The sequence below is a fragment of the Cavia porcellus genome, unplaced genomic scaffold (genome assembly GCF_034190915.1).
Source record: "Cavia porcellus strain 051 isolate PalLab524CR breed Dunkin Hartley unplaced genomic scaffold, mCavPor4.1 scaffold_17, whole genome shotgun sequence".
NCBI lineage: Eukaryota > Metazoa > Chordata > Mammalia > Rodentia > Caviidae > Cavia > Cavia porcellus.
The window spans coordinates 41,569,037-41,591,541 of NW_026947500.1; the positions used below are offsets into that span (position 1 = coordinate 41,569,037).

At 61.0% G+C, this 22,505-nt stretch overlaps 1 protein-coding gene and 1 long non-coding RNA gene across 3 annotated transcripts in view; one reads left to right on the forward strand and one right to left on the reverse strand.

Moving 5' to 3' along the window:
- Nucleotides 1–14,572, forward strand: part of Cd82 (CD82 molecule) — a 32,927-nt gene extending 18,355 nt beyond the window's left edge. For both annotated transcript variants that reach the window (XM_003465119.5, XM_063227803.1), the window contains 8 exons: nucleotides 2,731–2,812; nucleotides 5,808–5,880; nucleotides 8,323–8,447; nucleotides 8,528–8,602; nucleotides 12,232–12,333; nucleotides 13,208–13,411; nucleotides 13,530–13,613; nucleotides 13,778–14,572. In XM_003465119.5, coding sequence (XP_003465167.1) covers nucleotides 2,750–2,812; nucleotides 5,808–5,880; nucleotides 8,323–8,447; nucleotides 8,528–8,602; nucleotides 12,232–12,333; nucleotides 13,208–13,411; nucleotides 13,530–13,613; nucleotides 13,778–13,855 — 804 coding nt within the window. In that variant the 5' untranslated portion in view covers nucleotides 2,731–2,749 and the 3' untranslated portion in view covers nucleotides 13,856–14,572. The remainder of the gene's footprint in view (nucleotides 1–2,730; nucleotides 2,813–5,807; nucleotides 5,881–8,322; nucleotides 8,448–8,527; nucleotides 8,603–12,231; nucleotides 12,334–13,207; nucleotides 13,412–13,529; nucleotides 13,614–13,777) is intronic.
- Nucleotides 5,874–11,031, reverse strand: LOC134470941 (uncharacterized). The gene is made up of 3 exons (XR_010040212.1): nucleotides 10,452–11,031; nucleotides 9,096–9,173; nucleotides 5,874–6,303 (listed from the first exon to the last, which is right to left on the reverse strand). It is a non-coding gene; the product is annotated as an uncharacterized LOC134470941 (long non-coding RNA).
- Nucleotides 14,573–22,505: the final 7,933 nt, after the last annotated feature.

Sequence of the window (22,505 nt, forward strand, 5' to 3'; positions counted from 1 at the left end):
AATGATACATTCGGGCAATTTAAATTAGAGCTGCCTAGAAAGGGCCACCGTGCCTGCCGTCCCGTGAGTTGTGTTCACACTGCATGCCCGGTGGCGGGGTGCTGAGAGGTTCCAGCAGGAAAGCCCCCCACGCCCGCCTTATACAGCAGGCGCACGCTAGAGAGGGCATCAGGGGACATTCTGCAAACAAGACACTCATCCTTTGCTTCTGCAAGGACTGAGCCAGCTGGCACTGACGACAGACATGGACCCGGCGAGGCTCACGGAGCCCCGGGGGTGCCAGGCGCTGCCCTCACTGTCTCCATGGCAGCAGGTGCCAGGAGGACGCCTCAGGGGGAGGCGACAGCCAGGCAGGCTCTTCCCTGGGGCCACGAGTAGCACAGCTGGATGTGGGCCCTGCCCTGGACCCTCGTCTTCCCTCTCCTGCGGTCCCTCTGTCCCTGGCGAGTCCACGCGCCCCGCTCCTGCTGAGGACCCTGCCACCGAGCCCCTTTCGCCCCTGGCACCGGGATCCGGAAAGAAATGTCATATGCGAGGGTTGGAGAGTGGTAGCATAGACACAGACCCTTGAACGGCACGGCATTTCCATGTGTTTTCATATCTCTCCCTCTGTAATACTCAGATATGCAAACTCTGTTCTTAGCTCACAATGGACAGGAGTCGTGGGCAGCGCTGGGTCAGTTGTCTGAGTGCTGACTTCTCCCCAGTGTGGGCAGGCTGAGGCGCGTCCCCAGGGCTGGGGAAGGCGGGGCTGGGTCACAGCTCAGGCCCTCAGAAGCCAGTGCCAAGGTCTCTACAGCCTGGCACGCCCACACCTGCAGGGCAGAGACCTTGTCCAGGACACACACCGGCACCCACGCCTACACCCACACCCGCTCCCTGGTACCACCCACCTCCCTGAGGGGCTCTCCTGATTGGCTGAGCCACCTGCCACTCAAGAGCTTGCTCGCTCTCATTTCCGCATGGGAAACACTGCCTCCCTGGTGGTTCCCAGAGGCCCAGCTCCTCTCTTGTCGTTCATCTCCCGGTGATCTTGGGCAAGTCATTCACCTTCAGTGCCTCAATTTACCCACAGGGCGCTGAGGGCTTAGCCCACTGCAGGATACAGCGGGAAAGTGAGGAGGAGAACAGCCGAGGTCTCACTGGGTCGGGAATATCAGGGGAATGCCAGCCCCCGGCCTGCCCTGGACACCAGGGCTGCCCAGGCTGGGACCCGGGCCACAGGGCTCCCAGCTGCCTCCCTGCCCCAAACAAGGGCCCCTTTGAGAGCCTCACTGGACGAGGGAAGCTGGCCCTCCCCACGGGTCTCTTTCTGAGCTCCTGGTTGGCAAGGAAGGAGCGAGATGGTGTGTGGACACAGCCGGAAGGGCGGGGACCCCGGCTGACAGGCCATTCACAGCAGGAAGGGATGGTGGCCCGCTGTACCCCTGGCCTGTGGCTCTCCTCCCCCACCCCGGCCACCGCTGTTCCCACAGCTGTCCCAGGCCAGCTGTCCTGCTGGGCTGCTCATCTGGCCTGGGGGAGGACCAGAGGGCAAACAGCTGCACTCAACCCCCCTCCTGGGACCTTCCACAGTCTCCACATGGTCCTTGTCATCGCAGAAGCACAGCTGGCGTCACCCTGGGTGACTGTGACAACTCAGAAATAACTGGGTGTCCTATTGTAGAGCAATGGCAGGCACTTTGTGGCCTGTCTGTATTTGGGGTTTTTGCTGTTTGAGACAGGGTCCTGTAATGTGATAAGTGAAACCACTGTGTACACAGATTAGCCTTGAAGTTACAGTGATCCTCCTGCCTCAGCCTCCTGAGTGCCAGGATTGCAGGCCTGTGCCATGATACCCAACTCTATATTTGGGGGGTTTTGTGTTTTTTGTTTTTTGTGGGTTTTTTTGAGACAAGTTCTTGCTATGTGGTGCAGGTTGGCCTTGAACTCAGTATGTAGTCCAGGCTGGCCTCAAACTCAAGACGATCCACCTGCCTCAGCCTTCTGAGTGCTGGCATTACAAGCATGTGCCACCATGCCTGGCAGTATATCTGGGATTTTAACTTGAGGCCATTGGGGTTCCTGAAACTTGTTTGAAAATGCTATCTATATATGAATTTCAAGGGGAGTCTGTGATCCCAAAACTGTCTAGAGGAGGGGTCCCTATGAGCGTATAGATTTACATGGTAAAACAGTTTGTTAGCAGACACTGTGTGTTGTGAAAGAAAGACTGTGCAGGTCGAGCCCGATGTGGTTTAAAACCCTTGGACACACACATACACGCACACAGGAAGTATAGCTACTTAAAGCAAAGGAGGGTTTTATCTCTGGGTGAGATAACAATTTTTGTTTGATTTGTGGTTATCTGTGTTTGTCGGATGCATAGGTATTTCCTTTGAAGGGTAGGCTCCTTCTGAGAAGCCAGCGTGGAACAAACTGCAGACCTCATCCTGGGGTCTCCCTCAGGCCTTCCTGACTTCCTGGCCTTGTGGTGTGGACCAAGTCCAAAGCCGGGTGCAGGGGTCTCCCCAGAGGCCTGTTCCCCGGAATGGTGGCCCTGCCCCTGCCTCCCGAGACCCAGGCCTGAGACTTCTGACCCCTGCACTTCCTGGCTCCGTGGTGTCCCCTGAAGCAGGGACCGGGTGACTTGCTTCTCCATGAGGGAACTGGGATGCTTTGGGGTTTGGGGTCCTCGTGTGGGCTCCCCCGACCCTAGTCCCTGAGCCCCACCTTCTCTCCCTTCCCCAGGGAGCTCCAGGCCAGCACTATGGGGGAGGCCTGCATCAAAATCACCAAATACCTCCTGTTCCTCTTCAACCTGCTCTTCTTCGTAAGTGTGGCCGCACCCCGACTGTCCCGGACCCCCAGGGCCATCCTGGGGAGATGTGGGTGGTGGGTGACCTCGCAGGGGTCAGGGTTGCACCTTCTGGAAGGGGGCTGATGGGGCAGAACAGGATTCCTGGGTGGCATCCCGGCCTGGCTGCCTCTCCCAGGGCCCGTGCATGGGCGGCATGGGAGGAGGACAGCTGGGGAGCCCCCACCCCACAGAGATTGCATCATCTTTCCCAGAGCCCCCAAGGCCTGATGCTGGGGCAGGGGCACAGGGACCCCTTTCCCGAACACTCCCAGGCCTCCCAGGGTCCATAGCCACAGTGCACCCAGACGTGGGCTTCGTGGGGCTTGGGTTCCCCCTCTGGCTTGGCACCACCTGACTCTGCCTCAGGCTGCCAGGCTGCTGGCAGTATGCGTGTGTGAGTGTACATATGCGTGTGTGTGTGTGTGTGCATGCGTGTGTATGCAGTGGGGCACCAGCAGCCCGTAGCGCCCTCCTGGCAGCACACCTGTTGGGGCTGTGACTCCTCCATCTCCCTGCCTCACCCTAAACTGTTAAAACTCGGGGTCTCCCATGTGATGTTTGTTGTCATCCAGTTTTATTTTTTAAATGTATCAATTCCTAAAAACATGAATATTTTTGAGAAGAGAGGAAACTAGCACAATGTTCATTTGGGGGGTCCCTGGGAATTGAAATTTTACTCTCTTCTGTGTGTGTTTTTGAGGCAGGGTCTCACTATACGGTGTAGGCTGACCTTGAACTCACTATGTAGCACAGGCTGGCTCGAACTCATGGCGATGGTGCTGGGGGCCCTGCTGTTTGTCGACCTCCGGCTCATCCTGGATACCAGGGCCGGATTCACTGGCCCCTGGGCCTGCCCTGGGCTCCCTCAGCTTGGTGGTCAGGCCCTGGCCTGGCCCCCTGCAGAGCGGCTGCCCAGTTGGAAGCCAAGCTGGCCCTGGTGACACTTGGTCCCCAGCCAGGGTGGGCATGGGGCAGCCTGGAACAGCTTTGGGGCCTCAGGATGGAGAGAGGGGTCAGGACTCTGCCATGTGACATGGATCAGGGGATCAGGGGCACAGATACTCCCTCCTCCTGCATTTTGGGTGGGGGTTAGGGTCAGGGCTGGGTCAGGGTTGGGGTCAGGTACCTGACTGTGGTCTGGCTGGGATAACTTCCTGTCCAGCTCCTTAGAGATCCCCACACCTCTGCATCCGGGTCCTCACAGGTAGAGCCTTTGCCTGGTCAGGGGGGGCCACGCAGGTTTTGGGTGATGACGGACCTGGCTGTCTCGGGCTGGAGCTCCTGGCACCTCCCAGGGTGCCCAGATGGGATTTGTGGCTTGGGAACCTGCCCTGGACACACTGCACCCCACACCATGCCCATCTCCCCACTGACCCAGCGCCCAGTCTGGCTCACAGGAAAGGGCTGCCAGGCAGTGCCTGTTTCCCCTTCTTCCTGGGTGCCCTGTGGCCCGCTGGTCACACTTCCTTCATCAGCCTCTGGGGAGCGCTGGGGACATCTCTCTCAGGGCCCTGTCTGCAGGCTGTGGCCTTAGGGATGTGGGATCAGGTTTGCATAGAGGGAGCTGGGCCAGGATCTGTCCACACAGGGGCCAGGACTGGTGGGCACCATTTCCAGACCCTGGGCAGCCCCTCCAACCATGTGGTCCAGGGGCACCCACCCCTGGCAGGACCCTGCCTTCTCCAGTGACTCAGTCGCCTTCCTGTCCCCAGACCCTGGGTTTCTGTGTAAGACCCACCTGCCCATCTCTGGTAGAAGAGCTCAGGGCCTCAGTTTCTCTGTGTGCAAAATGACAACAACAGAGCCATCTGACGGGAGGACACAGGACTCCTCCTGTTAGAGGACAGCGGGGTCAGGCGGCAGTGTCCCCTTCCTTCAGCAGTCCTCAAAGGACGAGGTGAGAGAGGTGGGCCTGTGCCAGCCATCCAGTGGCCAGAGACAAAAGGAAAGTCCCAGCCTAGCATGACGGTGCAGAGCTGTGATCCCGGCCCTCTGGGAAGCTGAGGCAGGAGGGTCGCAAGTTCTAGCTCAACCTGGGCAATTTAGAGACTTAGCAAAACCCTGTCACAGAAGAAAAGCTGAAAAGGGCTGGGGATGTAGCTCAGTGCAAATGCCCTGGGTTCAGTCCTCAGTGCCACCAAAAACAAAAAAAAAAAGTCCATGATGTCAGTTGTGTGGGAATTTTATTCATGGTTGATCATGGCAGACTTCTTCAGCATTGATTTTATTTAGTTAGTTAGCTGGTCTTCTGAGACAGGGTCTCACTGTCATTCAGCCTGGCCTTGAATCCACTGTGTGAGTCCTCACTATATCCCCCACTGGCCTCAGACTTGTGGTGACCCTCCTGCCTCAGCCTCACAGGCTGGGATTACAGGATCTGCCACCACGCCCGCCCGGCACTTGATTTTATTTTTGCTGTGTTGCTGCTGCTAAGTGTGGGTCATCCTGATTCCTCAGTTTACCCTTTGCCCGTGGGAAGCCCTGGCCCAGGTCTTTACTGACAACAACATGAGGCCAGGGGCACTCAGGCGGCTGCGGGCCATGGACTTGACCTGAGTGTAGGGGTTTGCAGCGGAGGGAAAACCTGGGCTGTGACAGAGGGGGCCCTGCAGGTGGTCACAGCCAGGCTGGAGGGTCACCTTCCCTGGTCTGTGGCGCCTCCCCAGCCCTGAGCCACCCGGGGTCAGGGGTCCAGCAGGGAACCTGGGGGACCTGGCCAGGTGGTGGGGAACAAAGGCTGGAAATCCCTGCCCACTTCACCCCTCCAACGCCTGCCTCTCTCCCTTCCTTCCTTCCTTCCTTTCTTTTGATTTTAGTTCAAGACCAGCCCGAACTACATAGGAAGACCCTGTCTCAAAAACAGAAAGGAAGGCAGAGGCCTGGGGTCCCCCCCACCCCGCGCTCCCCTGTCTGGCCCTCGGGGTTTGCCTGCCAGCCCCGCCCCTTACTGACTGCTGTTCCCCCGCAGATCCTGGGCGCCGTGATCCTGGGCTTCGGGGTGTGGATCCTGGCTGACCGCACCAGCTTCATCTCTGTGCTGCGTAAGAGCCTGCGCCTGGGCACCCGGACTCTGCGGGAGGCGTGGGCAGAGCCTCCAGAGCTGGCTTCCTCTGCCACTGCCCTCAAGCCAGGGCCAGGCCAGGGCTGGGGTAGCCGGGCTTAGCGGGAATTCGCTCCCTCTCCCCAGACAACGCAGACCTTGTCCTGGGAGCCTTTCTCTCGGGGCGGCCTCAGAAAAGCCTCTTACAGGCGGAGCCCCTGCGTCCCGATTAGCACGAGTCCAGTCCAGGTCCCCAGCTCTACGGGGAAGAGCAGGAGGCATAGGCGGCCAGGGCCTGAGGAAGCCCGGCCTCCTGGAGCCAGCTGTCAGGGGCGTGTGATCGGCCACTTGTCACAGTGTCTCCCAGGGCCATCTGTCTTTATCCCCATGGCTCCAGCGGGAGCTGGCTGGTGTTCGGTTCCTGCTGTATAAAGGAAGAAACAGGAATCTCAGCACTCAGGAGGCTGAGGCAGGAGGATCGCATCGAGTCTGAGGCCAGCCTGGGTCACACAGTGAGACCTTGTCCCAAACAGCCAGAGACTCAGAGTGGCTAAGCCACTAGTGGGTGTAGGATGCCACCCAAGAGCCTCGGTCCTCAGCCAGGTTAGGGTGAGCCACAGCGTGGGAGCCCCTGATCCCTCCGGATTTGCTGCTCTGGCCTCCCGGGCTCCCCTGGGTTGTGCACAGATGCCCGCCCTGCCCTACCCTGCCCTGCTGAGGGCGGCCTTGGCTCCCCGGCCCTCCCAGCAGCTGCAGGGAGAGCCAGTTTGCACGCCAGCCGAGACAGCTGCTTGGCCTAACTAAACTGGAAACGGGCTAGGCTGGGTGACGGGAGCGGGCAGCTGTCACCACAGCCCACAAGGAGAAGCGGGTGCCTTGCCCTCCGACAGGCTGTCAGTCCTTTCCTGTGCTGCTATTTCCTGCCTCGGCCTCCAGGCTCTCCCAGGCCAGGGGCGCCCTCCTCTGCCTGGGTCAGGCCCTGCCCACACCCAGTGAACACTGCACCCAGAGTGCGGACTGGCTGCAGTTCTGCCTGGCTGGACCTTGCCCGGGGCTGACCCTCCTGGAGTGTGTGTGTGTGTGTGTGTGTGTGTGTGTGTGTGACTGTGACCAGGGCCTGCACCCTGAGCTCTGTCCCCTGTCCTTTTTAGTTTTCATTTTGAGACAGAGTCTCCTAAATCCCTAAGTTGGTGGGCTTGATATTGGGACCTTCCTGCCCCAGCTCCCAGAGTGCTAGCATTTATGGGGTCCCCACCTGAGACCTGAGAGGGGCACTTTACATAAACCCCAGGGCCCGAGCCCTGCCCACGCCTGTGTACCTGAGTCACCCACTGGGTGGAGCCCGAGCTCTGGGTCACATGGCACTCCAGGCAGCCCTCAGCCAGCAGGGCTCGGGAACTCTGCCCCACTGGCCAGCGCTGTGCAGCAGGGTAAACCGAGGCTGAAAGGGTCACAGCTGGCTCAGAGTTACACAGCAGCACGCGGGTCGGCACTGGGAGCCAGGGCCCCTGACCTGCCGTGTGCCAGGCCGTGTGACACATCTGTGTCCCCCACAAGTCCTCACACCCACCCTTGGACTGGGCGTATTGTACAGCTGTGGCCCCAGGTGACACCTGCTGCAGCAGGCGACGTCCCCACCCTGCCAGCCCCTGCCCAGTGTATGATCTGGGGAGCCCGGGAGACCAGAGCAGCAATCCCCGAAGACCTCCTGGAGGAGACGCCAGGAGACCGGAAGGGCCCTCGTCCTCACTCGAGGGCCCCTTTGCTCTGCCCTTGAGCGATCAGGGGGCCCCTTGCCTGCCCCGCCCCTCGTGGTCCCTGACACAGGAAGCCTGCGTGGCCTCCAAGCATCCCCACCCCATTCCGCCAGGTCCAGGCTCACAGCCCCGACCCTGCATCCCAGGTGGTCCCGGGAGCCCTTAGCCTCAATTTCCTCTCTGTGCCATCGGCCCACAGCACTTAGTTTAGGAGGCTCACTGCTCTCGTAGCGCTGGGCACCACTCCGCCAGCATGGGGCACAGCAGGGGAAGCCCTCACCTCCTTGCAGCTCACATCCCTGGGGCAGTGGGAGCAGAAATGGGCCAGAAAAATCGGTGAGGTGTGGAGGACACAGGATCCTGATGGGTGCAGGGGAGAAAAACTAGAGCAGGCTGCAGGTCAGGCTGGATCAGGGTGAGGGTGCAGTTGTCACGAGGATGGGGCACATCCAGGGGAGGCAGCGCCCTGGGGGTGCAGGAGCTGCTCCCTGATGGGCACCCCAGTTAAGACAGGGTCTCACTGTGTAGTTCAGGCTGGTTTTGAACCCACCATGTAGCCCAGGCTGGCCTCAAACTCAGACGTCCTCCTGCCTCAGCCTCTCGAGTGCTGGCATCACAGTCGTGTACCCTGGCCCAGCAATGTTGTCCCTGCGACCCTCAGTGAGCCGTGTCCCTCGTTCCCCCAGAAACCTCCTACAGCTCCCTGCAGGTGGGGGCCTACGTCTTCATCGCTGTGGGCGCGGTCACCATGGGCATGGGCTTCCTGGGCTGCCTCGGTGCCATCAACGAGGTCCGCTGCCTGCTGGGGCTGGTGAGTCGGGGCCCCACCGGGCCGGGCGGGGGCGAGGCTGGGGTGGGCGCCCCCTGCTGACCTCTGCCCTCTCTGCCCAGTACTTCGCCTTCCTGCTGCTCATCCTCATCGCCCAGGTGGTGGCCGGGACCCTCTTCTACTTCAATGTGGGCAAGGTGAGTGCCCCACTCCCATGCTGGGCCGGGCACCCTGGGAACAAGGAGCCACTGTGTTGCCACAGACACCTCCCGTTCTGTGGAGGACACGGGACAGCCCGGCGTGGACGCTCAGAGACCCTGTGTGAGGATCCTCACCGCCATGATGGGTTTTAGGCAGCAGCTCACACGCCTCATGGTTACAAGGTGGCTGCCACTGCACCAGGCTTCAAAGTGAGCGCTTAGAGTTTTAGACTCTCCACACAGAAGCATAGGAGATAAGGGAACAGGAAGGGCCATTGGGTTTTGTGACTGTCCCAGAGATCATTTATGGACATGGTGGGTGCACGTGACATCTTCTGAAGCCTTAGGGATAGGTGGGAGCTGCAGCACAGAGAGGTTAGGCAACTTGCTCAAGGTCACGCAGCTTGGAATTAGCAGAGCCAGGATTGGAATCCAGGCATCCTGTTTTCTGAGTCCAAACTGATAACATTTTCATGGTGATAATCCTTACCTACATCCTCATTCCTTGTGTATAATCCACAGCCAGGCTGTTTTTCAGGAGAACTGGAGCTGGCTCCCAACGAGGCAGCTAAAGCCAAAACAAGAGAGAGCAGAACTTAGACTGAGAGGAATACTCTTGTTCCTGACTTGAGTGTTGAGTTTCCTGGAGGCCAAAGCAAAAGAGGAAATAGTAGAGTCTGAGGATGGGGAAGTTCACTTGGCCGTGAAACAGACAGGAAGCCGGCAGTTGGGGTGTGAAACTCCTTCCCTAGCCAGGGGGTCATGCACGGGGCCAGCTCTGCACCTCTCTTGCGTGGTACCCCGGCCGTGCCCGAACCCTGTCCTGGAGTCTGTTCCTGCAGGGTGGCTGAGCCCCCAGGCTGTGGGCTATGCTCCCCCAAGTGGAGACAGAGGGGCCCCGCCCCACCCCCAGGGCTGTTACAGAGCAGGGAGGGACTCAGCCACTGTGCCTCAGTTTCCTCTGTGGCCCTAACAGGGGCCCAGTCTCTCTCCCCAGGGCCGGAAGTGGTAGCTGCAGAGGCCTGGTCCCCCAGGGCCGGGCGGTGACAGGTGCTCGCTATGTCGGGTTCTGTGCACGTCCGGCCCACAGGGACACAGCTTCCCGGTCAGCTCCGGGCTGCACGGCTCGGGCCGTCATCAGCCCCTGGGCCGTGGGACCTGCGGCCCCTCGCAGCCGAAGGCCCTGGGTCTGCGGCACCGTCCCTGGTGGGGGAGGCAGGCGAGGTTGCAGGGGCTCCTGGAGACTACTGCAGGGGCTCACCCTGCCTGAGAAAGGGATCTCTGGGCCCCTGCTCCCAGAGAGGTGGTCAGGAAAACCGGGGATCCCCCAGCCCCAAGTGGCAGTACTTACAGGTTCCCACTGACTAAGCGGCCCTGGGAAAGCCCTGACCTGGCCCTGGCTTCCCCAGGCAGGGGCGGCTGAACCCCACGGGGACAGGGGAGACTTCTGATCTGGGAGGGGAGGAGGGGCGCCCGGGCTGGCCCTCAGGAGAGGGGACAGGGGGACTCAGCAGGGGGTCGGGGTCCAGACCCAGGGCTCCCCTGGGAGCTTGGTGGCCGGGGATGCCGTGCTCCTGCTGGCTCCAGGGGTGCTGGTGCCCCCCACGCTGGTCACAGTTCAGGACCCGGCCCTGGGAACATTTCACTGTGGGACAAACGGAAAGTCCAGCCTGGGGGTCAGAGGGGTCCCCATCAGGGAGTGAGGGTGCGTGGCCCAGGGCCCAGAGCCACGTGTGGCTGGTTTTGTCCCTGGACTCTGTCACTTCCCCGCTGCTGACCAGCTGGGCGATCAGGGCCTTTGAACTGAGCTACGTCCCCGGCCCCCTTATTTTGAGACGGTTCTCACCAAGTCGCTAGATAGCCCTGGCTGGGCTCCAACTGGGATCCTCCTGCCTCAGCCTCCCCGAGTGCTGAGATGACAGCTGTGCCCACCAGGCCTCGCCCTTAATAATCTTTAAAGCAGCGTCTGCACTTGCTCAGTGGCCGGCGCTGTCACCCAGCCGAGCCTGTCCCGGTCTCCATGTGGCAGTGCTGGCCTCAGTTGGCTTCCTTCTCAGGAAGTCCTCGCCCAGTTCCACCCAATGCCCCGGGTGGCACTGCCAGTCACAGCCCATCCCACTCCACAGTGAGCGGGAGAGTGGCAGCCAGGGGCAGGCCCGGCCCACGAGTTCCCAGCAGCCCTGGAGGGTGCACTGTCCCGCCCAGCTCCCTCCTGGGCTTTCTCCTCTCTGCCCCTCCCCTGTTGCCAGGGCAACCGTCCCTGGCGTCCCAACACAGGCCTGTGGGACAGATGCAGCCACCCCAGCTTGGAGTGGAGCCCCAGCACCTGGTCCCAGAGGCCAGTGATGTCCCAGTCGCGCTCTGGATACTGCAAGAGGTGGCGTTTCCATGGAAACCACCTGGGGGTGGAATTCCCCCCCCATACCTTCCCGTTGCTGGAGGCCTGGGCGGGGCCAGGAAGTCTGGACACCACACTGGGTATAAAGAGAGCCCAGGCTCCGGAGGAAAGGATGTGGGTGAGGTGGCTCCCACGCAGAGGGGTCTGTGGGCTGACACCACACTTCGTGGAGGAAGTGTGGGTCCAGATCTCTGCTCTTACGCACCCTGGCTGTGTGACGTTGGCTGAGTGAATTAACCTCTCTGGGCTTCTTGTCTGCATCTCCGGATTGTGGGAACAGGGCTAGGACCTAGGTCCATGTGAGGATTACACTGAAGTCCCAGCACTAACAGGGCACCTGGACTGCAGGGCACTGGGGCAGGGGTGTCTGGATTTAGCGTCTGACGGGGCTTGGGGGAGCCCCACTGATAGGCTTCCTGGAAGACACTCTGGGAAAGCCCCACCAACACCCCATCCTGCCTCACTCAGGTCTCTATTCTCTGGAAGTGAGGGCAGTAGGCACGGCCTTCCCCTCCTCATCCTGGGCCGGTGCTGCGGGCTGCTGCCCACATGCGTGCCCACAGTGGCAGGAGGCTGGCAGGCCACATCCTCTGCTCCTCCAAGTCCTTTGCCTGCCTCATTTGCCATCAGCCTTCATGTGGGGTGACTGAAAGCTGGGGGCTTTTCACCTCAGCCACCAGGGAGCTCAATCCCTGACCAGGGTTGGTGGCGCAGTCAGGCTAGGACCAAGGCTCTGACTATCCATCAGTCCCGGGGCCCTGATGCTGTCTCCCCGGAAGAAGGAAACTGGGCCCCGTTTGTCTGCCTGGTCCCTCTGGGCAGTGGGGGCCCAGCAGCGTCTATGAGTGTCCCCTGAGTGGGAGAAGACAGCCAGGCTACTGTGCACACGGGGTCATCCATGGGTGAGGCACACCCCTGCTCTGACGGGGCCAGGCTCAGCCATGGGGACTCTGCAGCAAGTACGCCTCGTGGAGTCCCTGTCCCCATCCAGATGGCATCCTGCAGGGAGGGAGAGAGATGGCCAGGCGTGTCCTGCAGGGTGCAGGGGAGCAAACTCCTAGCTTCTGCGGGTGCCCGGAAAGGAGGAAGGGGACAGAGGGCTTGGTGACCACAGAGGACGTTGGCATTTTTCCTGAGGGTGGGAGGAGGCCATGGGAGGCCTCCAGCAGCGAGCGGGCAGGGCCCGGAGCCTGAGCCAAGGTTGACTGCGCCCTGTCACTGCCCGCAGCTGAAGGAGGAGATGGGCACCGTGGTGTCGGGACTGATCCAGAACTACAACGCCAGCGGCGGCGACAGCCTGCAGGAGGCCTGGGACTACGTGCAGGCGCAGGTGAGCGGTGGGTGACCCGCTGGGCATGCGGGGGGCATCTCCGTGCCTTGCTCAGGCAGGGGACAGGCTGGGACACCCCCTCTCCCAGGGAAGAGGCAGCCGGCAACGGGAATAAAGAAGCTAGAGCCCGTTGCCTGAGCCGGGCGTGGTGGCACCCACCTGCAACCCGAGCCCCCAGAGGCTGAGGCAGGAGGATGGCCGGGTTCCAGGCCAGCCTCCCGCGCTGCACACTGAGACCACGGCTCTCAAGAAAAAGAAGAAACGCGGGTGCCTGGCGCCCTCTGCTGGCCTCAAAGCCGCCGGCCCCGCTCCTCCTCGCCACCCTAGGAAGTAGCCCCTAGCTGAGTTTGCAGGCAGAGCCGCACAGACCTCCTTCCCCGATTTATCCTTCAAAACTGCAGAACTGACCCTTTTCACTTCGGGGACCTGGGAGCTCAGAGCCAAATTTCAATGGTGCGCAGGCTCAGCACCTCATGGCAGGGCTGGCCGTGCTGGGCCCCCTCTCACTGGCCTTGCCAGACCTGTGCCCACGTCAGCCTGTTCTTTAGGAGCCTCTGTTCCCCTTTCATAGGGAAGGAATCTGGTTTTTTTTGTTTTTTTTTTTTTTACTTTTGGGGTCAAGGTCGCACCACAGAGCCCAGGCTGGCCTCGAATTCACTATGTCGCCAAAGTTGGCTTCACGTTCACAGTGCTTCTCCTGCCTCAGCCTCCCGAGCTCTGGGGTTACAGGCGTGCACCAGCCTGAAAGCTGCCCCAGTGGGCCCTACACCCCAATCCCCGCAGCCCTGCTGTTCCGGGGTCCTGGCCAGGGAGGTGGGAGGCGGCCTCTGAGTGACCCTGGGACTCCGCCCGCGCCTCCCCTTCCCCCCGCTAGGTGAGGTGCTGCGGCTGGGTCAGCTTCACCAACTGGACGGAGAACGCGGCGCTCATGAACCACAGCGAGATCGTCTACCCCTGCTCCTGTAAGGACACGAGCCGCGGGGACAGCGGCCTCTCGGAGGTGAAGGGCTTCTGCACCGAGACCCTGAACACCACCCAGAGCGGCAACAACCCCGACAAGTGGCCGGTGTACAAGGAGGTGAGCGCCCCTCCGCGCCGGGCCCGGGGAGGTCATCGCGCGTCGCTGCCCCAGGTGCCCTGGCAGCCGGCGTGCCAGGCGGGGGCACCACGAGGCTGACCCGGCCGTGTCCCCGCAGGGCTGCAAGGAGAAGGTGCAGGTGTGGCTGCAGGAGAACCTGGGCATCATCCTGGGCGTGTGCGTGGGCGTCGCTGCCGTGGAGGTCAGTCCCCTGCCCTCTCCGGGGGGTCCTGGGGGGGCGTGGCCGGGCCATCAGCCTCCAGCGGGGTCCCTCCTGGGCTCTGCCCCTGCATCCCAGGCCTGGACATGGCAGGAAGGGGCTCTGGCCTGGACAGGTCACCTCCCTGACGCCCCTGTCCCCCACAGCTCCTGGGCATGCTCCTGTCCCTCTGCCTGTGCCGCCACATCCACTCTGAAGACTACAGCAAGGTCCCCAAGTACTGAGGGGCCCGTGTCCCCGCTCCCCGCCCGCCCGATGCCCCCCAGGGGCTCCCAGCCCCTCTTCCCCGCCCCTCCCCCCTCGCCATGCTGACGGGAAGTGGGGGCTTTCTGGGGCCTGCACCCCTCTCCCTGCTCTTTTGCGGCCGGCGTTGAGTCCCAGGTGGCCCCCGTGGCCTCTGGCCCGCTGCCCGCCAGCCAGGGGACTCTCAGCGGCTCCGGCTCCGAGGTCACTGCCCGCACTGTCCTGCGTGGGCAGCGGTGTTCTCCCCGCCCCGCAGCCGGGGGGGTTTGCAGGGGCGAGCGCGTCAGACCCGGGTGGGGGCTCCGCCCACGGGGCGGGGCGGCTTTCTCCCCCCAGCGTCCTTGTGTCTGGTTTCTCCAATGTCCATGGAAGGCCGTGGGACTGCGTGGACAGCAACTCGGCCCAGCCGGCCACGCCGAGTGAGGGCAGGACCTCGTGAGCCCTGGGTAGAGACAGGGTTTGCCTGCTGGGGATACGGGAGCCCTCAGGGCGTGGCACAGGCAGAGCCCCCCATCCTGCAGAGCCCGAGGGGAGGCTGGGCCGCCCTGCTGGGCACTGTCCGGTCCCCTGTCCCTGCCCCGCCCCGCCCCCAGCGGTGCTGAGCCTGCGCCTCGCTTGGGGCACTGGGGCTCCCTCCGTGTGCTCAGCTCTGTAAAACAAGCTGAAGGCTCCGAGACCATTAAAGTGGGTTTGTAAGAGTCCTGCTGGAAGTGGGGGCCGTTGGCTCCAGGGGTGGGGAGGACGCGCTGGTGTGACCAGAGAGGCCGTGTCTTTGTCAAACATCCAGCTTTGAGGAGGATCTGTGAGGGAACCCGTCTCATATCAAAGACATAGAGCCCCAGGGGCAGAAGCCAGGGCCCCTTTGAGAAGGAACGGGAGACTTTATCTGGGGGTGGGGGGTTGACACAGTGTCGCCCTAGGCGGCCCAGGCTGGCTCCTAGGACGAGACCCCGCAGATGGGAGGAGTTTCAGCAGGGCCCGCCAGGGGGCGCTGCCGCCTAGGCCTGGGAGGCTGGTTACCATAGGCACCGCGGTTACCCCAAACCTGTGTCCCGGGTGCCCTGGGAGTATTTGTGACATTGCAAATGCCAGGGTTCCAGGACTCTGGAGCAGCACATCTGGGGTGGGGACAAGGGCTATTCATTTTTCTTTCTTTCTTTCTTTTTTTTTTTTTTTTTTTTTTTTTGGTTTTTGAGACATGGTCTTGCTATGTAGTTCAGGTTTGCCTCAAACTCAGTGATCCTCCTGCCTCAGCCTCCTGAGCGTGGTGATCACCGAGGGCGCCACCACACCCAGCTCAGGACTCTGCATTTTTTGCAGACCTCCAAAGTGATTCCTGAATCACATCGCTTTAGATCCTCAGGCCATGGTAGGATGTGGCCATGGACTGTCACCCTAAAGAGAGGTGGGCCGGCGGCACTCAGAAAAGCCTCCTATCACAAAGACAGCACGGATGTGAAAACATAAAACTTCACAGAAAGTACAGGCAAGGGTGAACTAAACGAAGCACCGAGCTGCCCCTGGGTTTCGTTACCTGGAGATGCGTCCTAGTCATCTGTAAGAACCAACATCACTCAGCATCAATCATTGCAACGTCAGACGCCTCAGCTCTGCTCTGTCAACCAGTCTAGTTGGATTGCAGATTGATTGCAATTACCACCCTGGAATACATATTGTTATACTGAGCCACTGGTTTGCCTCTGAGCTTCCTAGGGGCCAAAGGGAAAAGGGGAAATTCATCAGTTCCACAGCTCTGATTGCCGAGGTGTCCTCACAGGGAGCTGCTAGGAGATATGTGTCTGGCTGGAATCCAGAATTCACACACACACACACACACACACACACACACACACACACACACACACTTTGATAGCACTTCAAGGAGAAGCCATTGGGCCAAAGAGCACAAATGAGCTCCCTGAGTGCCCAGCCACATGCCAGTTGGTAGCAGTGCCCACAGAACTGGTGCTGCTGGCCAGGGAGGGATCAGGAAGGCCCAGTGACTTCCCAGGAAGCGGCAGGGCGCATTTTGCTTACCCATGGGTGCACAGAGCTTGTGGCTGGCTGCACGAAGGTTCATTTCCTCGCTACGCTGTGTGAAGTGCCTGTTCCTAATGACATCCTCAACTTCCTGTCATTGCCGGGAGGATGGGGAGCCTGGCCCTAGCCAGCTGGCCACACAGCTGCCCCCAACCCTAGCCATGCTGCCTGCTTACCTCAGTGGGAGCTGTTCTCAAGGGGGAGCCATCAGCATCTGCTCCACATCCACTATCTGTGACCACAGAGGACCCCACGGGCCTGCTCTGCCCTGAGGGTGGTCTGCAGGGGCACAGGGCCTGTGGCCAGGACAGGGCAGCCATGGCGAAGTCAGGAGTCAGAGCCTGGTTCAGGGCCTTCTTGAGATGCAAGTGTTTTAGCCACTTTCCTGGTCACTGGGACACAATACCTAACACCCACAAATTAGAGGAGAGGTTCGCTTTAGCTCACAGTGTCTAGGTATCAGTCCACAGTCAGCTGGCGCCAAGGCAGAGTGGCCTGGCGGAAGAGAGCTGCTCAGGGCATGGCGGACAGGAAGTGGAGAGAGAAGGGAGGGGCCAGGAGGGAGACAGACTGTGCCAGCGGTCAGTGACCACCAGTGACCGCCTCTCCCAGCCAGATCCCACCTCAGTAAGTCAGCTGTGGCAACCCATAATCCAGTCACCACACACAAGTCCTGAGCCCCTGAGGCTTTAGTGGAGCTTAATGTGGAGAGTTGGGGGACCTCTGTGGGACCCAGAGCCTTGCAGGCATAGAGGGTCTGACCCAGCTCAGAAGCCCCTGGTGACCATGTGGGCTCCAGGTTGTCCAGCCTCAGAGTTGGTTGAGGCTGCCCTATGAGTGGGCACTCCTGCCCTCCAGCAAAGTCTGGGGGTGACTGCAGGAGCCCCAGGAGGAGAAGGAGGGTTCCTGTAGTCCCTTGAGGTTGAGGACAGCACCAGGTAGGGTTCCATCTCTCCTGAGCCCCCAGACCTGTGGTGGAAAGGAAGCTGAGCCTCCCTCAGAGGTGCTGGGGAAGCTGAGGGTCCCCAGGGGTTACAGGGCAGGTGTCAGTGGTCCCCAGGGACTGTTCTTTTAGGAGGGCTCTCACAGCTTCATCCTCAAGGAAGGAGTGCCAGAGAGTGTTTCGGGGTGTCTCTTCATCTCTGCCGTCCCCCCAGGAGCAGGGGGCCTTGAAGTTCCATCCAGCTCCACCCCATTGTCCAGTGTGACCCTAGCAGACAGTGGGGGTGGGCCCCAGACTTGTCTGCAAAACTCTTCAGAGAAGAATGAGACAGTGTCAGAGTTTGGGGGGCCGCACCCCAGGCTGCTTCCTCTGACTCACCCACCCACCTAGAGTCCTGCAGGCAGAAGGCACCAGAGTCAGGATTAGAACCCCACACTTCAGCTTCAAAGGCTCCACAGAGCCTCGATTCCTGGGTCAGCCCCAGGCTGGGGCTGCGGTGTCACCCAGCGCACAGAGCCTGCTGGCCCCTGAATCTCAGCCCCCACACAGTTCCAGCAGGGAGGGACCTCAGCGCTGATTCCCTGTCCCCACGGTGGCCCCAAAGTAGTCACCTGCCGGGCTGGGCTCCCATCCCTTCTGCCTTCCTGCTGGCCATGGGTGCTCTCTAGGCCCTTTAGGAGCTGATGGCAGCATCCAGGACACATCCGGGAGGTGGGTGCTGGCCTAGGTGCTGACAGAGGACAGGAGCCTCGTGGCAGGGTGCAAGTGTGGGCCCTGAGGGATGGGCCGGGACAGAGGTGGGCCAGGGCATGACAGTGGGTCTGCGTGTGTGTGCACACAGACACACAACCCCCTGGGGCTGGAAGGCCGGCTCTCCCGTGGTTCTGGGAAGGTCCAGTGTCTGCCGGCCAGATCTCTTCCACTATCCCCGGCCATGAGGTCTTTCAGGAAGCCATCGGGGCATGCAGGGGGACAGCGGGGGCACGTGGTCTGCCAGCCGCCAGGGCCAGGCATGCCACCACCACGTCCTCCTGCAGAGGACAGAGCCCCGTGCCTGGCTGTCCTCTGGGGTCCTCTGACCCCCGGACTAAGCTTCATTCACCCCTGTGTTCTTTCCCGCTGTCACCCACGCCCTGCTTATCCTCCGTGGACTGTACCCGGCCCGCACACCGTTCCAGCTCCTGGGAACACATCGCACCTCAGACCCAGGGCCACCACCCTCTCGGCACCCGGGCTCTGGAGAGTGATGTCATACGCAGCCCTGTACACGGGTGCACCCATAGCACACACATGTTCACAGGTGCAGACAGGCGGCCACACCAGTGTCTCCTCCCCACACTGCAGGGCCTCCCCCTGCCGGATCACAAGGGCCACAGTGAGGTGAGAGTGGGTGGCTTCACCCCTCTTTAGAGGCATCTGGAAAATGGGGCCTTTAACTTTGCATCCAAGGCATCACCACGGAAACACGGCCTCGTGTCAGCAGATGCTTGGGTCCCCAAAGGAGGCCCTAGGACCAGAGGGGCACACATGGGCAGAGCTCTGGGCCTGTACTTCCAGCATAGGGACAGCCCTGGGGCCCAGCGGCTCCCCGCAGCTCAGCCCCTGCAGGTGGGGGACCAGCAGGCACAGAGCCAAGCCCCTTCCTTGCTCTGTCACCTCGATGCCTCTGGCCTCAGCCTGGCCACAGGACCACTTCCTGCAGGACACTGGGGTACAGAGGTGGAGAAGGACGGAAGGCAGAACTGGAGGACTCCTCTGCTGGCTTCCTGGGGCCGCGTGGTAGGGGAAGCCAACAGCAGTGAAGGGCCAATTGCCACCCCGTCACACACCTGGGCAGCCCAGCTTGGGCCATCAAGGTGACAGGGACCCTGAGATCCCAGCCACCACCCCTCCAGCTCCTGCTTCCTGGAGGCAAGGAACTGGGTTCTTTCTGTGCCGGTTCTGAGCTGTGACTTGAGGTTTGTGTACCTCAGCCTCTCAACACTCTCTCCCCACCCTGTCACAGCTGTGTGAAGAAGCCAGGTCAGCCTGGGGACAACAGGCCCCTGAGACTGCCACCTGTCCTCCCCGTCCTTCTGTGACAGATGCCAGCCTGCGGAGCCAGCCTAAGGCTTGAGGGCCAGCTGCCTGCCAGGATCGGTTCTAGGCCTTATTACACCCCCTAAAGAGGTCTGAGAGCTTGTGTTACCTTGGTGCACAGGCAAGAAAGACACATCAGTAATCCAAGTGTTTAGGAGGCTGAGGCAGGAGGATCACTGAGAGTTTGAGGCCAATTTGGGTTATATATAAGATCAAGGCCAACCTGAGCCACACAGCAAGAGCCTCTCTCAGAAAACAAAATGGGAAAAAAAAAAAAAAAGGCTCAGAGCAGATAATGCAGGTCGCCCCACAGTCGAGACAGAGACGCGTGAGGGCCTAAGTCTGCCCCGGGGACTCGGGCTGTGAATCTCCTTCCCTGTCTTGATGTCAGCGTGGCAGTGCTGGGGTGCATAATGTACTCTGCACACAGGCGCTGACATCATGGGCACATCGGCGCCTCCTCCTGTTCTCTGCTGCCCTGGCATCCCTCATGCTGCTGGGAAGACAAAGACAGGGGACAGGCGGTACCTGTCCCACGGGGTGTCGGCCTCTTTGGTACTGGTTTCTACAGTGTGCGTTCTGCCGTGGGGTACATGCTGGGTCCCTACGGTGGGGACCTGACTTCTTAGCCTGCCTCTGGGTACTGAACAGGGTCTCGCTGTGCAGTCCAGGCCGGCCCTGAAATCACTGTGTAGCCCAACCTGGCCTCAAACTCACAACCATCCTCCTGCCTCAGTCTCCTGGTGGCCGGAATCGCAGACAAGCACCACTATATCCAGTGAGTCACCCCCACTTTACAGTGAGAAAAGGGGGTTCCGAAGACAGAATTTGGTTCCGGGTTTGGCTGAATTCAGGAAGGAACTCAAGACTTCCTCTTTGCCACGGTGGTGGCTTTTTAAACAGGGAATGTTGACATTTTACCCAGGGCTCTGGGCAGGGCAGGCAAAGAGGAGACAGGGCCATTGGAAAGTATCCTCTGTCCCCAAGAGCTGGCTGGCTGCTGGTGCCCCTACGGAGGCTTCAGGAGGTGCTGTGAGAGGCAACTGGCCAGGGAGTGGTGGCCGGTGCCAGAGGGGAGAAGAGGGGCCACATGCTCCAGCCTGTGCCCTGTGTCTCAGGCTCACAGTCACAGCCGCCCTGGTCCCTGCCCTCCCCTCTGCTTAGCTGCTGGGCCACTGCCAGATCCTGCCAGCAGGCCCTGGGTGCTGTGCCCCACCCTCCCTGGCCGATCCTTTAGCAATGAGGAGTTGGGGGAGTCCGGTCACCCTGCCCTCCCTCGGGTCAGGGCTCAGCCAAGGCCTCCAAGGGGTGCAGAGCCTCGTTCCAACATGCAGTGCCTCCATCGGACCCCACCAGGATCCTGGCCAGCTGCATGGAGCCCTTTCCTCTGTATGACGTGGGAGCCCAGATTCGTGCAGGTAACAGCAGGACAGGTACAGGGCTGTAGGGGGCCTGAGGGCACAGAAATCTCAGTGTCACCCCCATTTCCCATAGAAGCTGAAGTGTCGAGGTGGCATAGCGTGTCCAGACACAAGCTGAGACCCAGTGGCCGCTGGGCCCCAGGGCAGGTTCAGCCTCAGGGCCGCAAACCCTCTTCACAGACCGGTCCCCTGGCAAACCTGAGGCCGCCCAGCCAGACTCCAGAGGCGCCGCTCAGCTCCTGCTTCAGCTTGCTGTCTGATGTCCTGGGCAGAGTCGCCAGCACCCTGAGGCTGCACCTGGCTTGGTGCTCTGCTGTCCCCTATCACCATTACGCCCTGGCCCACCCACATTTCTCAAAAGCTCATGACTCTTGGAGCAGCCGCACCTAGAACCACAGGAACTGGGCGCGCGTTTGCAGGTCTACAACAGGGCTCATGAGCTTCCGGGTCCTGGGGTCCAGGCTCTTTGAGGACATGGGATGAGCTGGTGGACAGGGATGGAGAGCTACAACAGGACAAGCCGGGCAGCCCCAAAGGGACTCAGAGCCCTGCTTCAGCAACCGAGGGTGTGGAGTCTCCCCCAACCCCGTTGGGGACCCTGGAGAAGGAGCACAGCTGGGACAGATGAAGGAAACAAGAGCCTGTTGGAGGTGGACCCCAGGCAGGTCAGCATCTGCAGAGCCCATGGAGAGGACAGGGCAGGGCCAGGAGGCCAGGGAGGAGGCCGGTGGTTTACCTGGGGATGTCAGATGGAGCCATGCGGATGCCTGAGCCCTGTTGCTTAGCACCAGGAGAAGATACACGTCTCCTGCAGGTCAGGGATGCCTAAACGGGCCAGAAAGGAAGGTTGCCTGCTAGGAATTAGCAAAAAGAGCCAGCAGAGACCCCAAGAGGTTGTCAGAGAACAGGGACCTGGTCTGCCAAGGTGTTTCCCAGAGCATAGCTCCTCCCCCTGCTCCCCATCCTCCTCTTCATCCAAGTTCTATGGTGCTGTCAATTCAGGGGGTGACACAGCAGACAGCTTGCACGGGGGACCCAGAGAGCCAAAGGTGGGGAAGACTCCTGGCTGGAATGCGGGGAGTCCAGCTCCGTGGTCATGGACCCTGAGGAACCCACAGAGTCGGCCCCACCCTTGCAGGGCCCTGAGCAGAAGCCCCGCCCACAGCAGGCCCAGTGAGGGACCTCCCCTTCTGGACCTGCCCTCCTTCTGTGCTCTGACCAGCAGCCACAAGGAGCCAGCCAGGGGAGAGGGTCAGGGAGCAGCGACCTGTGCAGGGAGACGGAGGCCCACCCACTCCAGTGGCTGCCTGCAGGGGGCGGCAGGGACAGCGGGAAATCTGGCTGTCACCAGATTCACAGAAGGGACTACCCGGACCTGGGACCCCATGGGCCCTTTTCACTGCTAATTTGTGCAAGTGAAGACTTTTCATCACCTAACAGTGCTCAGAAGTGTCGTGGGACTGCACGATCTCTTATTGAGGAATGGGGGTGTCCTGTGAATGAATGGTAAGGGACACCAGGGACAACAGTGAAGTGGCTTTCCAGGAGCACCCACAGTGCAGCTCCTCTGGTCTCTGCTTTCCGTGAGATGAGTGTTAGCATGGAGTAACTCTGTCCCCTGCTGGAAGGTGAGCTCCCCAAGAGCAGGTCCTTGTCTCTCGGCTGTATCCCCAGGAACCTGGCCTAGCAGACGTCAATTTGCCCCTTCAGCCTCACCACCTGCTGCTCAGAGGTCACACTGGGCTGGGGTGGAGGGCAGGTTAGGCTCCCGGGGACGTGGACAGGGATTTGTGGCCCCCAAAGGTCACTGCCATAGCTCAGACAGTCATCAATAAGCAATGGCAATAAACCGTCAGACAGACAGGCAGGCAGGCATTGATCAAGGACAGCTTTGCCAGACCAACAGACTGGCAGACAGGCAGACAGACAGACACATTCTGAGGGTTGCTCCATGCACACAGTCTGACGTGGACACCCCTTTCCAGAGTCCCCTGCCGGGACTCCCAAGGGTCTCTCCTACCCAGAGGCCCCGGCCCAGCAGGCCCAGCCTGAGGTGCTCCTGGCCAGGCGCCCAACTCCATCACGTCGCCGACTTGGCAGTGTCCACGCTGCGGCTCCCGTCCTGCTGCCCCTCCTCCTCCGCTCTCT